This window comes from Dermacentor andersoni, chromosome 7 (genome assembly GCF_023375885.2).
Source record: "Dermacentor andersoni chromosome 7, qqDerAnde1_hic_scaffold, whole genome shotgun sequence".
In the NCBI taxonomy this organism is placed as follows: domain Eukaryota; kingdom Metazoa; phylum Arthropoda; class Arachnida; order Ixodida; family Ixodidae; genus Dermacentor; species Dermacentor andersoni.
In genome coordinates this window covers 104,446,472-104,464,211 of record NC_092820.1, presented here as the reverse complement: position 1 = coordinate 104,464,211, position 17,740 = coordinate 104,446,472, and the positions used below count along the sequence as shown (strand labels likewise).

Below are 17,740 nucleotides of genomic sequence, written 5' to 3'. Positions count from 1 at the left end.
CCTTCACAGCAATAACACTGCTAACATTAATGCTTTTCACCAATGATCCCTGCACATACGCACTGCGGTGGAAATTTACATCAGTACTAGAGCACAGAAGTAACTGCTGAAAGCATAATGTTTCGCCGCTCGACGCACACACAGAAAATGCCACAACTTTTGGAGCACTTTAGATGAGGTGCCTTGCCCACAACTTACTTGGGAGGCCTACTTCTATAACACTGTCCAAGCCTCCGTTGCTGCTGTCACGATGCGAAGTTAATGGGGCGTCGCTGACTACGCTGTATGACGCTCATCAGAATGGTCGTCCTTTCGCTTGTGCGGCACACATCCAGTCGAAATAGCTGTCTTTCTTTTCGATAGCAGTTTCTTGAAAAGGTACGCAGGTGTTCTGCACAGGAGCTGAGGGACGAGGCAGACTACCGGCAAGGCAGAAACCAACACAATCTTTATTCACACTCCCTGATGCCTTTCGTGTAATAGGGCAAGAATGTCCTGGTGCAAGGATGAAGGAATGACAAGTCGTCGGTCCAGCAGAAGGATGCCGTCGTATATGCTCAATCTGCCCCTGTCCTTCCAAAATGGAGCGATCTGCAGCAGCACCTTGTTTTTGTCTGGCCATCCTTTCGTGCAATACATCGCGACCGCAGAGCAGACTCCATCTTAGGCTTGGGGTAAGGGACATCTTCTAGCCGTCTTGCTACAAGAGGCGGTAATTCCTTGAACACTTCACTGACAAACAACTCCAGGGTGTCTACCATGTGAGTAACTGGCAAATTAGAGGGAGCTTGTGACAAAGTGTCCGCTGTGGCTAAGTGCTTTCCAGGCACATATTTCACCTTGTACTGATATCGCATCAGTTTTATCCACATTCGTTGTGTGCGAGGCGGCATGAGTTCTAGGCAGGGTTCGTACAGGCTTTGAAGGCACAACTTCGAGGGCTTTTAAGGACTTTCAAGGCCCCCAAAAGTTTTTTTCAAGGACTCATTTCAATACTCAATTTAGTACCCTTTATAGTAAAACAACTTTTTTAAAACACGTTGCAACAAACTTATTGAACGCTAAGAAAAAGACGCGCTTACAGACTAGACTAGTTTAATACTAAACTAAGACAGGTCGTAACAAGCGTTCATGAAAGCTCCTAAAGCTTTGTGATTATTTATTGCTTGATGTTTAGAAGTTCTTCCGTCTTGCTTATTGCCGTTTTCCTAAGGCAGTTTGACTTCACAATGTGTGCGATGTCGCCTGTCTCTTCTGCTTTCTCAGCCAAGTTGTCTGCTGAACCTGTCAGATCAGCAACAGTTGCTTCAAGTCTTGCTTTCTTTTGCTTTGAGGTACCAATTTCTTCCTCAACAAGGCGCCTCTTTGACTCCTTTGCTTCTTCAAGTTGCTCCTTCTTCTGCGCCTCCAGATATGCATGTTAACGATGCCTTGCAGCTGAAACGGAGGTCCTCAACTCCTTTGTTATAGGAATGTTAAGGATGCCACCTGCCTTATCAACGGCGTCACATATAACACGTTGTGAGACATACGACAGACTTTTCAGGTTTTCCACACAGACCTGCCGGTTGACACTAAATCCTCTTTCCACAGTCGCCTGGCCATGGCTGAGCACAAGAAAAAGTTGGACTACTGTGCAGAGCTCAGCGTAGGATGAATTGAACTTTAGGAGTTCTAAGAAAAACATATCTAGCCTGTCAGAGCTCTTTTCAAACAATCGCAGCTTGTGCTTCTCCATGTGCATCACTTCAGCGTACTCCAAAAGAACACAATCCCGTTGGTGATTGCTCAACCTTTTTGCAGCGATGAGGGCATTCAAAACCTTCTTGAGGCCTGCTAGGCACTGGTCTGGCTTGGTGCACATTTGATGGGGATCCAGTGAGGAAAGGCCTCTAACCAAAGGGAATCCTAAAGGACTCTTCTCAAGAACCTTTTTACACACACTAACAAGGAACTGCTTCCATTCCATTTTAAATGCAAACTCATCTTTTGCACTGGCCTTGGAATTCTTCAAAATTTGTTCAGCTGCATAACCAATGTCCACTTTCTCAAGTGCTATGTGATTGTTCACGTGTTCAATGTAGATTTTCAATAGGCCTGTAGTCCCAACTGATGCAAGAGAGAACTGAACACTTCACAAACTTTGTGAGAAGCTTCCTGATAATTGTTTCGAGGTCCCTTGCCAGAAAAAACTCAAGTGGTTGGTCTGCTTGATAGTCCGTCAGGAAGGTTTCAGAATTAGTGCAATCCCAAGGGCAAAGTTAAGTTTTGCTGGGACTAGTGGGTCACTGGAGAAACTGAGCAAGTTTTGAAAGGAGGCACATTTCGGCTGGTTCACTTCTTTCTTTCTTGCAGACTCGATGTAAATTCTTACACCAGGCCACAGTGAAAGGGAATTACCGGAATGTTTTCAACCCAGCGATGGGCGACATACTTAAGAAGAAATGTAGCCTGACCAATCACCACTACAAAGCCTTCTTGCCTCTCCGGGGAATCTTGAAACAATGCACTTAGACTAGACAACAGAATGTCCACTCCCCACTTTCTGGTAGTTACACCCGCCCTGTAGGCGTTGTGCACAATGTGCAGACCGCAAGTGCCTAAATCTAGGCATTGTACTTGTTAGTTTTTTTGCAGGTGCTCCTGAAAGCTTCTGAAAAATTTCAAGCTGACATTCGGTCCGTCCATAGACACTTGTAGGATCTTAACAAGTGGTAATGGCTCCAGTGCTTACAACAATTTATCCTCGATGTGATCTGCCGTCGCGTGGCCCATAAAAACGGAGGTGAAGTACCTTGTTGTTATTTTTTGAGATGCATCCCAATACCTGACGTGTATATTCATCTGCTTCTGATGGAGGTAATCATTTGCGGATTCATCAAACAGAATGACCTAATAGTCGCACTTATCTATCGCCCGATGAATGGATGATAGAAAGAATGGTCCGACCACGACACGCCAGGTCCGCGCACTTTTTTTCTCCACATGTGAAGACCTTCGCCACTTCACTATCGGGAAACATTCTCTTGAACAGATCGCTTGTGTGGGCGGATGAGCTGTACGAGTAATGACATGTGACAACTTTCAAAGCCCACAATATTTCTGCTTCTGTCACTAAATCGTGAGCCTTGCTTGCGGCATTCAAATTCGAGGACTGCGTTTCGACTACACGAACGGATTCGCCACACTCGCGTGATGTCACGTAGTTCAACATGGAGCTACCTGCTGCGTTCTTCATGCTCGCGCTGTTTCAAACTCCTCTTGTGGCTCTTCATTGCAGACTCTCCCATCGATGCATGTCAAACACTTTTCCGCACGGTCTGCATCTAGCACGATGCGAACTCGTGGTGTCCAGCGCAATCCAGTCTCTGTACTCATCATGGCTAAGCCATGATCGCTGGAAATTGCACTTCCTGGGCATTGCGTGCACACGCAATTACGTCCACGTCCAGTGTGTGCCGCAATACACGTGCTCTGAATAAGCCAACGGGAGATGATTAACAATCAGTATGAGGATGGCAACTATAAAAAGTGCGCGACCGCAGCGAACAAAAAAAAACACAACCCGACAATATGACAACATGGAGGACAAACGCCCGAACCGGACTGGATTTTCTTGGCTTGAATGGGGAGGCAACCCTCGCTTTCAATGTGGCCAGTTGATCAACGGGCAATCGCTGACTATCATCACGGAATTCAAGGGTTTTTCAGGCACCACTAAATATTTCAAGGTTTTCAAGGCCTTGAAAATCACATTTTCAAATTCAAGAATTTTCAAGGTTTCCAAGGACCCGTGCGAACCCGGACTAGGCTTCATGCGTAATCATGCAATGATGGTATGACATTCTTTGTAGCCGTGTAATTACCTGGATGTAAACATGAGAACCACTAGCTCCGACGCCGTATTGGAGCTGGTGCATCAAAATAAAGTCGACGCAGTAGTTGGGCGCTGCGGTATGTATACTAACTCACAGCCCCCTTTAAATACACAAGCACACGTTTGGCTCAATACACTTTTGTTTGAACATGCCGATATTCATGGGCACTGGAATCCTTTTATTCGCCCTCAAAGCCAAGAGCGCGGCTTAGAAGTCTAATTTTTTTCTGCGTGTTTCGCTTCTCTTGTCGAATACATCCCTTGTATTGCCTTTTTTGGTGGCGCGCTTCTCTCTTTCCTATTCCCGTGCACCTCGTTTTCTTTTTCTTGTTGATTTTTGTTCATTTCATCAAAGAAAACCTTCATCTCTAGCATTCTGGAACCTGAGGGCTTAGGCTTTTTGGGCCCAGGCTCCTTTATCAACACTTGGCTCGGCGCTAGGCTTGCAGACTTCTGGCTGTCTGATGCCTGGCTGGCTGGCCTCTTGACAGCAACAGCGCCAGAGCTGTCCCTCAGCTCTTCGAGCTCGAGGCTGTCATCTAGCCAGCGTATTCTGGCTATTTCGTCTTCAAAAGGCACTTCACACGGGAAATTCCCGGATTTGTTATTGTGTGCTGTAGCGCTTCTTTTTCTTCGCATGACAGTTTTATAGCGGCTGCAGCACTGCTCACTGGTTTTGGAAATTCCGAGTGCCTCTGATATATTGGCTGCAATTCGGGCAAACATTAGCTTTTTATTTTTTAATTCTTTCATTGGTCCAATCTCAGCAAAGTACTGCTCGTAATAATCTAATAGCAGCTTAGTTTCCCCGGCTGTCCACTCAGAGCCTGTACCTGCAAACAAAAAGTACATGAGGTAGTTGTAGAGGTGTTACAGCTGCATGTCATCATAAATGGACTCGCTGCATTGCTCATTCTTTCGGCTGTGTTGCGGCACTGTTGATGGAAAAACCAAATGCGCTGGATTCATTGCACTGGATTCGTAAAGGTGGCACATATGAAGCGACATAACCACAAACAAGTTGTGTTCTGTGACATGTTGCAGTACGTTGAACCACCACATGCATTTCATGCAACTACATAAGCAATTTATTAAGGCATGTCAGACTTCCTAACACAGCTGAACAAAACAACCCGATGTTTGCTGCGCTACCTCATCGCTACACGAAATTTCGGATAATTTAATATAAACATGCACGGTGGCGTGCAAGTTCTATAGAGAGTTTCAGTAGGGCCCCAAAGAAAAGGCATCGAAGCCACTGTGCATGTGCGAGACGCAAATTGCGTCTCACGCATGGCGGCACCCAATAGAGTCGTCCACTGTATACAATACAGTCGACACAATGGTACGCCAAGTACACAGAGGTGGCTACAACACAGGCTCTCAGCCAGACCATGTTACATGCTCGCAGAATGCCTTCTAGTCGCACTCAAGACAGATTCGTGGGTGCCAATCCTGTTTTCAATCGCTCAGAAGACAGAAATGAGCTCCTCGGTGTTATCTTTTACGCGTCCTGCCGGTGCAAGCAATACACTCCTGTGTTATCACTCTTGACAATCGCTCATCGTGTTTTCGACAAGCGTGAGTACCGAAATAAGGTACATGTTGTTGCAGGGCCATAAAAAGCGTCACAAGCTTGCCCCACTAAAAGAGTGTTTTAGTTGAGCCTCCTTGCAGTACGCTCCATTCCGGGTAGCCCCGCTAAGCCAAAGCGGAGCGGCGGGCGATTTTCATGTTTTAGTTATATGTTTAGCGTAGCTTTAGTGGCTGATTTCTTCAGCCACTAATGCTGGGCTTGCACACATTGAGAGCATGTTCAGCCACCTTCTGCGAGATGTGAACAGTCATTTCTTGCTCGACCTTGCTCAACTGGAAGCTTTTGCCCAGGTATGCAATCAGCTACTTGCCAGGGTGTGCTTGTACTCGGCTGTATCACATTTACTCGCAGGCCATGAATTCCAAAGGGGCGCCGCTCCACAATTGCTGGGGCTTCATCGACGGGACAGCGCGGGCCATTTGCCGTCCATCAAATGATCAGGTCTTCTTTTCGGGGCACAAACGTTTTCATGCCCTTAAATACCAGTCCATCACGTGCCCCAATGGGATTATCTGCCAATTGAACGGCCCATACGTGGGCAGTCGACATGATGCAGGCAAGTTAAGCATTTTGATTATTTGTATTATGCACAGCTACATGCTGTGACTCAAACACATGCATAATGCAGTCACACCCGTGCGAGACAAGGCACAGACTTGCTGACTAGTTCCTTTGTTGAAACTGCTTCAGCGGCACTTGTTCAACTGCTACTCATCTTACGAGTGACTTCCAGCAGAGCTGGGAATTTTATGCTGAAGCTTTGTGGACGTTCATGCTTTGGTAGGTCAGTGAGTCCACTGTCATCATCACATACTTGTGCGCCTAGCAGAAGTTAATTTCTACTAAGCGCACAAGTATTCTTCTGCACTCAAAAGAGCGATTTAGCACACATTGAAGAAAGTATTCTGTACAAAACCCACAAGATGGGTGAAGTAAGAAATGGAAAATGTGGCATCCATACATTTGCAGCAAATTCCTACAATGAAAACCCGTACATTCTTGACCAAACAGGTTTCCTTCGTAGCAATCTGTTGCGATTGGGTGGATGCTGCATTTTCCACTTCCTAATTACAGCAACTTTATTTGGAACTTCTTTCTGAATATTTTGACATTGAATTAAAAACCTTTTCTTGCATTTGCATGTGTCTCTCTCTTTGCTCGTACTCTCTCTGACGGCTCGCCACCAGCTGCTCCCTCAGCAGTATGTGTTCAGCCAGTATCTGCTGCTTGAAGTCATCACCCGTCTTCCTCTTTGGACCCCGGCTTGTTGTAGCCACACTAGCAGGGGTGACACTGCTGATGGCAGGGCTGGAGAAGGCCGGGCTGGAGGAGGCCGGACTGGGAGAGGCCGGACTGGGAGAGGCCGGACTGGGAGAGGCCGGGCCGCTGGAGGCCGGGCTGCACGTGGACGGGGAGTTCTGTCCTGGGCTGTCCAGAGGTCTGATGGGCGCACTCTCCTCCCATTGCAGCCTGTTCTCATTGTCAACGACAGCATTTTCGCTGCCGTTTATCATCTCCATGATGACCTGCACAATGATTTAATGTTACTTGCATCTTTAATAACTTCACAATGTTTTGAAAGATGACATTCCGTCATGGGTCTCAACACTCTGATGCAATAATACGCACACCAATGCATACTCTACTGTAAGTTCTGTAGTTGAACAGAGAACGCCAACAAAATGGGAACGCACCTGGTCTCTCTTTTACGTGATTGCAATGACTGGGTGCCAGTAAACAGCTGTTATTTTTATGCGCTTATACAATCCTGAGGACTGTACATGCATGGAAAAGTAGTACCTGCAACCAGCAGTATGAGCCACAATTTACGACAATGCTGCACTTTCATCCTACAAAGTAGCATGTAATAGAACGATTTGTGCACATTCAGTTACGTCATTGAGCAAGTGAATGGCTTCACAGATTATTCTGCACTTACTGGAGGTTTTTAAAAAATGCTGTACCTCTTCAACAGTACCTTGGCTCTCTTGAGCCCTTGATGGGTCGTTGGCCGGGAGTGTCCCTAAAAAACTATGTATTCGCCAGAAATGCGTCCAAGGTATGGCGCCAGCACCGGTCTTTTGATTTTTCAGCCAAAAACTGAAATGTTATAAAAGAGAAGGTTTGGTTAACTATAAAGATGCATGTGCGGGCACAGATACAAAAATGTACTGATCAAATTCGCCTAACCGAGGTATCGATAAGTGGAACAGGAACACCAGAGAGTCTTATTACATTTTATTCTGACGTAACCAAATTGTTTTTTGAAATCCTCGTCACGTGACTATAATTTTCGCACAGTATGCTGCGGTGTAATTTTCCGCATCGGACCTCTGAAGTCACATTAGTCAATTACCTTGAGTTTAGACACTAACCAACTGCGTCATGCACAAGCAATATTCTTGAAAACTTATGCTCGTTCGAGGCTGAGTTTACGGCTCATTAAAAGTGTCATGGGGTGGCGGAACAAAAATTCCACAACAAATGAAATTCTGCAAAGATCCACCTGTTCATTTTTTTTCTCAATAAGCACCTTTCTCTCTCACGGCCAAACCCCTGCAAACGGTTAATCGTAAGGTCATCGGACAAATTTATGAAAGCCACTTACCGATAAGTCTGCGCAAGATTTTCCATCTTGTGGTGAACTTGCAGCCGAGTTCTTTCAAAGCCCACCTGTCGCAGGGCCGCGGCGATATCGTCGTAAACACCGCTAATTCTCTTCTGACGGCGTAGGTCCATAAGGCGGTCCTCCCACAAATCTATGAGGAGCTCCGTTTCGCGCTCTCCCCACAGCTGCCGCGCTTGCGATGGCGCTACTTTTTTTTTTCTTCTGCGGCTGGGCACGCTCCATTTCAAACTCACACACACACACACAAAAAATTCACTCGCCCGAAAAAACACTTCTGTGAGGTGAGGAAAAAAAGAGTTATACACTAGTTATTACGTTAATGATTAAAAAAAACTGCAAAATAAACTAAGCACGCGGAACTGGAAAAGCAAGCAAGAAAGTACGCAGACAAAAACAAACAATGCAGAGAGCAATATGGCGGCGATATGGCGGTAGCTGGAGTAGAGGGAGAGTGTACTAGACAACATGGAAGAAGGAACACAAGCACGTCGCTGTTGTCGAGAGTATGTGCAGTTCGCACGTATCAAGTGGCAAAAAATACTTTATTGAATAATTAAAAACACTCATATATGGTATATTTAGAGCATTTTGGTTTTATTTGTTCTTTTTAACCGTGAGTACCCCCGCAGGGGCGTCTGCATCAGCAGGCGTTTGGTGTGTTGCGACACCACGTACCCGAGCACACGAGGGTTGGACCCTCCCGCGTGTAGCCGTGCGCGGCTTAGCCATGTCTGGGGAAAGGGGTATCCTGGAGGTTGAGCCGATGCTGGGTGTTTGGACCGTTAAGGCCACCCGGCGGAGGCAACACACCTCTTCGGCCTCGGCTTCACATAGATGGCACCTCCAGACTGACCCACCTGGAGGAAATCGGCAGTCGCCTTTTCCTGTCCTCCTCTCCAATCTTCGTCTTTCTCTCCCACTTTTCCATCTTTCCTGTCTTCTGCTCATTTCTTTTAACTTCCTATTTCCTGGCGGCAAGGGTTAACCTTGTGTAATATATCCAGTCTTGGGTATATATGTATATATTAGGTTATAGTGGGAATGTACTGCTGGCGTACGCAGAATAGAATTTTTCTAATCCTGTGACGTCCCCAGGTTGGGCTCCAAGGTGGGCGGCGGGCATTCCTGCCGAACACAGTAATCCTATATATGGCTTCAAATTTCCCCACACTCCCTGATCGCTCCCTGAAGAGGGGGCGCACCGATGAAACCAACTTTCTGATGAAACCAAAAGAAATATTTCCCAAATACCACGTAATACATAGCCAACATGAAACCAAGACAGTCCGTACAATATCCCCATTTGGGGTTGCAAAATGTCTGACAGAAGCAATCGGCTCTGGTTACAAAGTAACTAAGGTGGGAAGCGGCGACCTTCTTCTGGAAGTGCGTGACAAGCTTCAATACAGCAAACTGACTAAACTTGTTGCGTTTGGTGACATTCCTGTCTCTGTGGGCCCCCACCGGTCAATGAACACTGTGCGTGGTGTTATTTCTGATGACGACCTCCTTGAACTCAGTGAAAGCAAGCTGTTGGATGGATGACAAGACCAAAACGTTGTAAAGGTGCAGCGAATTAAGTTAAGACGCGATGACAAAGAAATCCCAACAAAGCATGTAATGATAACGTTCGGAACAAGTGAACTGCCTGATTCAATAGAGACCGGATATTGTAAACTTCGCCTACGACCATACATCCCCAATCCGCGCCGATGCTTCAAGTGTCAGCGTTTTGGGCATGGATCTCAGAGCTGCGCATTTTGCTACTTCTGCAAAATGTGCATCTAAAGACCACACATCAGATAACTGTTCTTCCGCAACCCACTGCACTAACTGTGACGGAGACCACCCCGCCTATTCGCGATCGTGCCCGTCATGGAAGAAAGAAAAAGAAATAATCGAACTGAAGCTCAAACTAAACATTTCTTTTCCAGAAGCGCGCAAGCGTTTTTCTCTCCGCCACCAATCGAATCCGTCGTACAGTGATGTGACGCGCCTGGGGGCAGCGGCACATTTTGCGGCGGCCGCGCAAGTCACAAGGAGTGTGACGGCGGTTACGCCATCAGCCCCCCTAGCGGGAGCAGCCACTGCTCTTCCGCCCCCTCCCACGAAGGGCCAGCAGACCTCCGAGCCTGCCGGTCCCAGGGCCACTGCTCATGCAGACAGGCCCGAAAAACTCCCGAGAGTGCCCGCTGAGCGGGCGTCATCCAGCGCCTCTGAAGAGGCGATGGATGTAACAAAAACTTCTCCGGCGTCTCAGACGCCGAAGGAACGGCGTCGCTCCCTGGAGCGCGCCAGCAAAAAGGAAATACCCCGCATCAAGGGGCCTTCAAAGGTCTCTTGAGCCAACCGAATTGATCTCTTGACACGCACCATAAAACACTTCCAATATGGACACACAGATAATGCATTGGAATGTGAGAGGTTTATTACACAATCTTGATGATATTAAGGAACTCCTGCGCAGGTTTAATCCAAGGGTGCTGTGTGTGCAAGAGACACACCTTAACCCTTCACATACTAACTTTCTCAAACAATATGCCATTTACCGCAAAGATCGCAGTGACGCTCTCGCCTCGTCAGGCGGTGTTGCTATTGTAGTTGATAAAGGTATCGCCTGCCAACATTTACATCTGCAAACACCCCTTGAGGCAGTGGCAATCAGAGCCGTGCTATTTGATAAGTTAATAACAGTTAGCTCTCTCTACATCCCTCCATGCCATAAACTTTCCACAACAGAATACCATAGCTTTATCGCAGAACTCCCCGAACCTTACATTGTAGTAGGTGATTTAAACGCACATAACAGCCTCTGGGGAGATTCTCGTTGTGATACGAGAGGGCGCTTATTAGAAAAGTTCCTTTTATCCTCCAATGCATGCTTACTAAACAAGAAAGAACCCACATTCTACAGCGTGGCGAACAAAACGTTCTCATCCGTTGACTTAAGTATAACATCAAGTACACTAGTTCCATACCTGGAGTGGGACGTGATCAAAAATTCATATGGGAGTGACCATTTCCCAATTATCTTAAGATTAACAAAAGGCGATAAGTGTTCTCCACATCTGCCACGTTGGAAGGTCGACTGTGCTGACTGGAAACGATATAGAGAGCTGACACATTTGACCTGGGATGACATCTGTAGTCTCTCAATCGATGATAGAGTATCTTATTTGACGGCATTTATAACTGATGCTGCATCAATATGTATCCCTCAAACGAATGGATCACCCTCTAAACGGCGTATTCCTTGGTGGAATGAGCAGTGTAAGGAAGCCTGCAAAAATCAAAATAAGGCTTGGAGTCGCCTTCGTGACTGCCCAACTACCGAGAACTTGATCAGCTTCAAGAAAATAATATCAGAAGGTAGAAGAACGCGCCGCCTTGCCAAAAGGGAAAGCTGGCAAAAATACATCTCTAGTATTAATTCTCATACAGGCGAAAGAAAAGCCTGGAACAGGGTAAACAAAATAAAAAGTCGCGAAACTCATCCTCTGCCATTGGTAAATACACAAGGAGACACAGTCATTGACCAAGCCGACTCTCTAGGGGTACATTTTGAAAGGATTTCTAGCTCATCCCACTATTCAGATACATTTCTGAGATACCGGCAACAAGCGGAACGACTGCCTCTGGGTCGGAAAGGAAGTAGCAACCAACCTTACAACCGCCCATTTAGCATGACGGAATTTCAGGCTGCGCTCAGTGGCTGCAACAAATCCGCTCCAGGAAGTGACAGGATATTATATATACAGTCGAACATTTTGCACATAAAAAAGCGTCTGCAAAGTTATCATCGCGCGTTGGCACCGCAAGAAACTGCCGCTGATGACCGAGCATGGGGGCCGCCATTGCTCGATGGCGACGGCGATGAGACTGGCCTACCTTTGAGATTGGCTTGAAACTTTTTAGCCGCAGACAATCCAAAGCCGACGCTCAGTCGTCTCGTCAGTCCATGCTGCGTCTCGGCGCCGTCGGTGCGTAGTTAGTGCTGTTCGTGTTGTGCACGTGTTGCGGTGTTCGATTTTTAGCGTGCTTTCCGACATGGCGCCGCCATGTCGAAAGTTTTTATCCCTGGAGGATAAAGCTAGGATCCTGGCCGAAGTCGAAAGTGGAGAGAAGAAAGGTGACGTTGCGAAGAAGTTTGGGATTTCTCCCAGTTCGCTGTCCACCATCTTGAAGTCAAAAGAAGCAATAGCGCAAGCTCTTGCTTCAGGCACATCAGCCAAGCGGAAGAAGCTGACGCCGTCGGCGCACGAAGACCTCGACAAGGCCATGTACACGTGGTTTGTCGAGACGAGGGCGAAAAACATACCCATCAGTGGAAACGCCGTGCAGCAGAAGGCCCTGAATTACGCTTGCCTGCTGGGGATTGACGATTTCAAGGCGAGCACAGGCTGGCTCAGCAGATTCAAGGCCCGCCATGACATTGTCGGCAAGACGCTCTCTGGCGAGTCGGCATCGGCAGACACAGGCAGCGCATCCGCCTGGATCTCCACAAACGTTTCGGCGTTGTTGAAAGACTATGCGAAGTGTGACATCTACAACGCTGACGAGACAGGCCTGTTTTACGAGATGCTGCCGTCTAAAACCCTCGAAATGAAAGGTCAGCGTTGCCACGGTGGGAAACACAGTAAGAAGCGCGTGACCGTGCTGCTGTGCGCCAACGCGGACGGATCCGACAAGCGCCCACCGCTAGTCATTGGGAAGAGTGCAAAGCCCCGTTGCTTTAAAGGTAATAGGAGCCTTCCCGTAAAATATGTCGCCAACAGCCGCTCCTGGATGACGCGGGCCATTTTCTCCGAGTGGGTCGCGTCATTTGACTGCGACATGAGGAGGCAGGGCCGGCGGGTGTGCTTATTGCTGGACAATTGCTCCGCCCATCATATTCTGGATGTGGAGCTCACAAATGTGGAGCTGAAGTACTTTCCGCCGAACTGCACTTCGATCATACAGCCGCTTGACCAAGGTGTCATTAGAAGTTTGAAGTGCGCCTACCGCCAGCGAGTGATGCAGCGTCTCCTATTGAATGTGGAGACCGGTCGCGACACGAAGTTAGACCTGTACATGGCGCTGCAGATGATGGCTGCTGCGTGGGCTGCAACTGGACGGCCAGTTATCGCAAACTGTTTCACACACGCTGGCTTCAAGCTCGGAGATCCAGACACCGACTCCGCTGAGGATGCTGCTGACTGCAACGGAGCAGTGCATCCGCCAGCAGACGTAACTGCGTCCTGGGCGGCCCTTCAAAGGTGCCGGAAGTGTGCCATCCAGTGTCGAGCTGGACGACTTCATCGACGCTGACATCAATGTGATCGCCCGGGAGGAATTGAGCGATGAGGACATCATAAAAAGTGTCCGCGACGACGGGGGGCAGTCGGATGACGACGAAGTGCCAGATATGCACCCACCGGCCACATCTCGCGTACTGGATGCGTTCGATGTCATCAGAAACAGCGTAGCTGTGCATGATGACGACGTCGCGATGCAGCTACTCGCCGAATGCGAAAATCGAGTCATGATGCTCCTAGGAAAAAAAAGGAAGCAGTCGACACTGCTTGACTTCTGGAAATAAAAGTTTGTTTGTGGTTTACCAGTTCAGGTTAGCCATATTTTTGTGAATTTCACAACAACGAAATTTTCGCTTCTACGAATTTTTTTTCGTGCACCGTCAATTTCGTTGTAGCGGGACTCGACTGTAATGATCAAATACCTACACCCTGAAACCCACAAAACACTACTGTCACTCTTCATCTCTGTGTTCTCTGCCGGCTACATTCCATCCGCCTGGAAGGAAGCAATAATTATTCCAATACTAAAAAACGGCCAGGACCCAACTTCAGTCAACAGCTATAGGCCTATAGCATTGACAAGTTGCCTATGTAAACTCTTTGAAATAATGGTTAACCGGCGTCTCCTTCATTTTCTTGAAAGTAACAAACTATTAGATCCCCTACAGTGTGGTTTCAGGGAAGGTAAATCCACAACTGATCACCTTGTCCGCATCGAGACGAATATTCGCGATGCTTTTGTACATAAGCAGTTCTTTTTGTCAGTATTTATTGACATGGAGAAGGCTTACGACACGACTTGGCGGTTCGGAATTCTCCGCGATCTGGCCGAAATGGGAGTCCGAGGTAATTTGCTGAATGTCATCCAAAGTTACTGTGGTATCCGTAACTTCTGGTTTCGGTTTTGGTTCTTTACATCAGGGCGCCACCCAGCGCCAAACAATAAGTGCCTCCTGTAAGTTGCCTCCTCAGCAGCGTTGCCATCTGGTGAAATTGGCCACCAGATCTCGGAAATCTGGTGAAAATGAAGAGCTCCTGGTGGCCAGGCCAGCAAACTGCTACACCAGACAAAATCTGGAGATATCTGGGGAAAACCAGTCTACCGAAACTACCGTCTACCGGCCTTGCTCATCCAAACATTTAGCGCTAGGTAGCGCCTGTGCCCGCCCGATTCTAAGGCCTATATTTGTATTTGTGTATTCCTCATGAAATCCCTGTGTTGCTGTGCTAATGCTAGGGTACAGTGAACTAAAGCTTATTGTATCTAAGGTTTATGCTAGTGTGTGATGCTAGCACTAGGTTTCAACGCACGTATAGATATAAGAAGTTTCAATAGGCGGCACCGTCTGTTCTTGCGGAGGAATGAAATTACCGTGGAAAGCACGGGAAGAGCAACGCCGGGCCACCGGCAACGAGTCAAGTGGCCAGCCAATACACGTGCGGACGCTCCGTTCGTTTCGCTTTCACAAAACGCTGTTGCGCAGTATAAAGGCATTTAGCTTCCATGAAATTGGTGGCCTAAGATCCACCCGGGACTTCGCAGGCAAAGCACATCTCAATTTGGTAAGTTTGGCGGTAATTGTTTACTTATGTTGCTTTTTCGTAGCGTTTGCCACAAATGCACTGATTCTTTTTCTAGACTCAACCGCTTCACACTGTCGTAATGAGCAGTGAAAGCAAGTCGACTCCGAAGGGAGATGGTGATGCAGACTGTGCCTAGACAGTAAAAAGAGCCCACAAGTCCTATGAATACAACAGGAAGTACCTCGAATCCTGGGAAAAAGAATTCCCATGGCTTACAAGTGCGACATCACAAGGTAGCAAGCTTCCATTCTGCAAGTTATGTCGAAAATTTCTTCGACCACACCACGGCACACTAAGCAAACATGCACAGGGAGCTCAGCATAAAGGAGCTGTCAAGTCTGCATCAGTTTCTGAGACGCTCAATTTCCCAAAGGAGCCGAACCTATCGGATGACCTGAAACGTGCTGAGTTGGAGTTAGCGCTTGCAACCTGCTGCCACTGCCCCACCTTGGCTATTGACCATTTAGGGGAAGTGATAAAAAAATGGCAAAGGAAGCTTTCTTGAGCACCTACGTCTTCACCGTACCAAGTGCACTGCTTTAATCAACTCTGTCTTGTCCCCCTCTCTTCGAGACGAAGTTATGGCTGATATCAAAGGCAAGAAGTTCTCTCTGATGCTGGTGAGACCACGGATGTCACGGTGGAAAAGTTGCTCGCAATCTGCACCCGTTACTTTAGCGAAAGATCCGGCGAAGTTGTGACTGCATTCCTGGGGCTTTATCCAGTGATTCATGCGACTGGTGAGGCGCTTTTTCAGATTGTCAGAGATTGCCTTTATGAGTATGGGATGTGCCTTTGCGATTGTGGTGGCATTGCCTGTGATGGAGCTGCTGTAATGGTTGGTGAACACAACAGTGTTTGGTCACGAATCAAAGAAGAGTCGCCTAATTGCATCCTGAACAAGTGTGTATGCTATTCACTGGCCCTCTGCGTGCAAAAGGCTTTTGAAACGTTGCCTTCTAGTCTAGGCTACCTCCTAACTGAAATCCCAGCATGGTTTTCAAACAATACACTCCGACGCCATGCTTACAAGGAACTTTTTGAAAGCATGAAATAACAAGAAGTAGAAGCACAAAGTGACAAGAAGCCTTGCCACATGCCATTTTTGAAGCTATCTCGCACACGATGGCTTGTTCGGGGGCGTGTCATCAAGAGATTTATCGAACATTGGAATGAGCTGAAGGCTTACTTTACGTTAGCCATGCAAGAAGGTACTCTAGAAGTAAGGTACAAAGCTCGATTGATCCATGACATGCTCCATGATGATGTAAACTACATTTATGTCATATTCTTGTCTCCCATCGTTCAAGAATTTGAAAAGGTCAATGCCTTCTTCCAGTCAGTGAACATTGATCCAGACAAGATGTACAAAGAGCTTGATCTGCTTCACCGAATGCTGAAGTCAAGAATTTTTAACAAGCAAGGGCACAGACTTTCATTGGGAATGACAGACTTTGGGTCTCAATTTGTCAGTGAACTCCTCCGTTGCAAGCACCAGGAGACCAACCTCAATGAAGCTGCTGTGTAAGGGGTGAAGCAACGCTGCCAAGATTTTCTCACTGACTTGCTGAAGGAAGTGGAAAAGCGTCTTCCCTCCAATCAAGCTATTTTTCAAGGCATGAGTGGACTTCACCCTTCACGAGTCTTGTCTCAAACTGCACGACTTCCTCTTTTGCAACTTCCCCTTCAACATCTGGTTCAAAAAAACATGGGCGTTATTGAAATGGAATACAGGAGAATTGTTATGCCTCTTTGGAGTGAGGAGGCCGTCTTCGACGGGAAACTTCCTGAGGATTCTGCAACGTTTTGGGCTGGAATTTTCAAGTTTAAAAATGCCATGGGGGAAAAGCCCTACCAGGAACTTGCATTGTATGCACTGGCATGTCTTCCTTGCCCAGTGTCGAATGCAGTGGTGGAGCGTGTCTTCAGTCAGGTCACGTGTGTGAAGACGAAGTACAGTAACAAGATGTCGCTGAAAACTTTGGATTCCATTGTACGAATTCGCACAACGTTGGCCTCCAGAGAGGGGTGATGCGTGAAGTTCACTATCACTGACGATATGCTACGCAGGTTTCGTTCAGACATCTACGATGCTCCAAGCGATGATTAAAGGCTCCTCATCATCCCAGACGATATGCTACGCTGGTTTCATTCAGACAATTACGATGCTCCAAGTGATGATTAAAGGCTTCTCATCATGATTTTATATAAATAATAAAATGAGTGTTTGACGAATGGTAATTCTTGGTCATTTTTGTGCATTTTAAGGCAATTTTAGTTTCTGGTGAAATCTGGGGAAATTTTAGCGAGTTTCTGGTGTCGTGCCGACTTTCCAATCTGGCAACGCTGCTCCTCAGAAATAAAGAGTCAGTCTTTGTCTGCTCCCCGACTGGAGCAGTCCGGCTCTTGCGGCGCTGCGCGCCGCGGCCGTTTAGGCCTCATGCCGTAACCCTTCCGTCCGGCCGCCCCGTCGAAGCCACAACAAACTGGCGACGAGGTAAACCGCTCACTTCACTTTTACGGCCCCTTGCCTTTCTACTTCTGCTGCTCGCCTCCTTCCGGCATGCAAGACGCTACGTCCACTTCGACGTCGTCCACCGCAACTTCCCCGCCTTTGTTCTCCGTGCCCAGCATGGCGTTCGCACCACCCATGCCGCCTTTCCTTGCATTACCCGGTACTCCTTCGGTACCGTGGCTCACATGGAAACGTTCTTTTTGCACGTTTCTTCAGGCGACCGGATGCGAAGCATTACAAGACG

At 47.5% G+C, this 17,740-nt stretch overlaps 1 protein-coding gene and 1 pseudogene across 1 annotated transcript; one reads left to right on the top strand and one right to left on the bottom strand.

Annotated features, from left to right (window-relative positions):
- Positions 1-1,159: 1,159 nt before the first annotated feature.
- On the bottom strand, positions 1,160-2,980 carry LOC140219590 (uncharacterized; annotated as a pseudogene).
- A 5,990-nt stretch (positions 2,981-8,970) lies between these two features.
- LOC126534734 (tigger transposable element-derived protein 6-like) lies at positions 8,971-13,712 on the top strand. The gene has a single exon (XM_072289088.1). The coding sequence runs from the start codon at positions 12,151-12,153 to the stop codon at positions 13,408-13,410; it is 1,260 nt and encodes a 419-aa protein (XP_072145189.1). The 5' UTR covers positions 8,971-12,150; the 3' UTR covers positions 13,411-13,712.
- Positions 13,713-17,740: the final 4,028 nt, after the last annotated feature.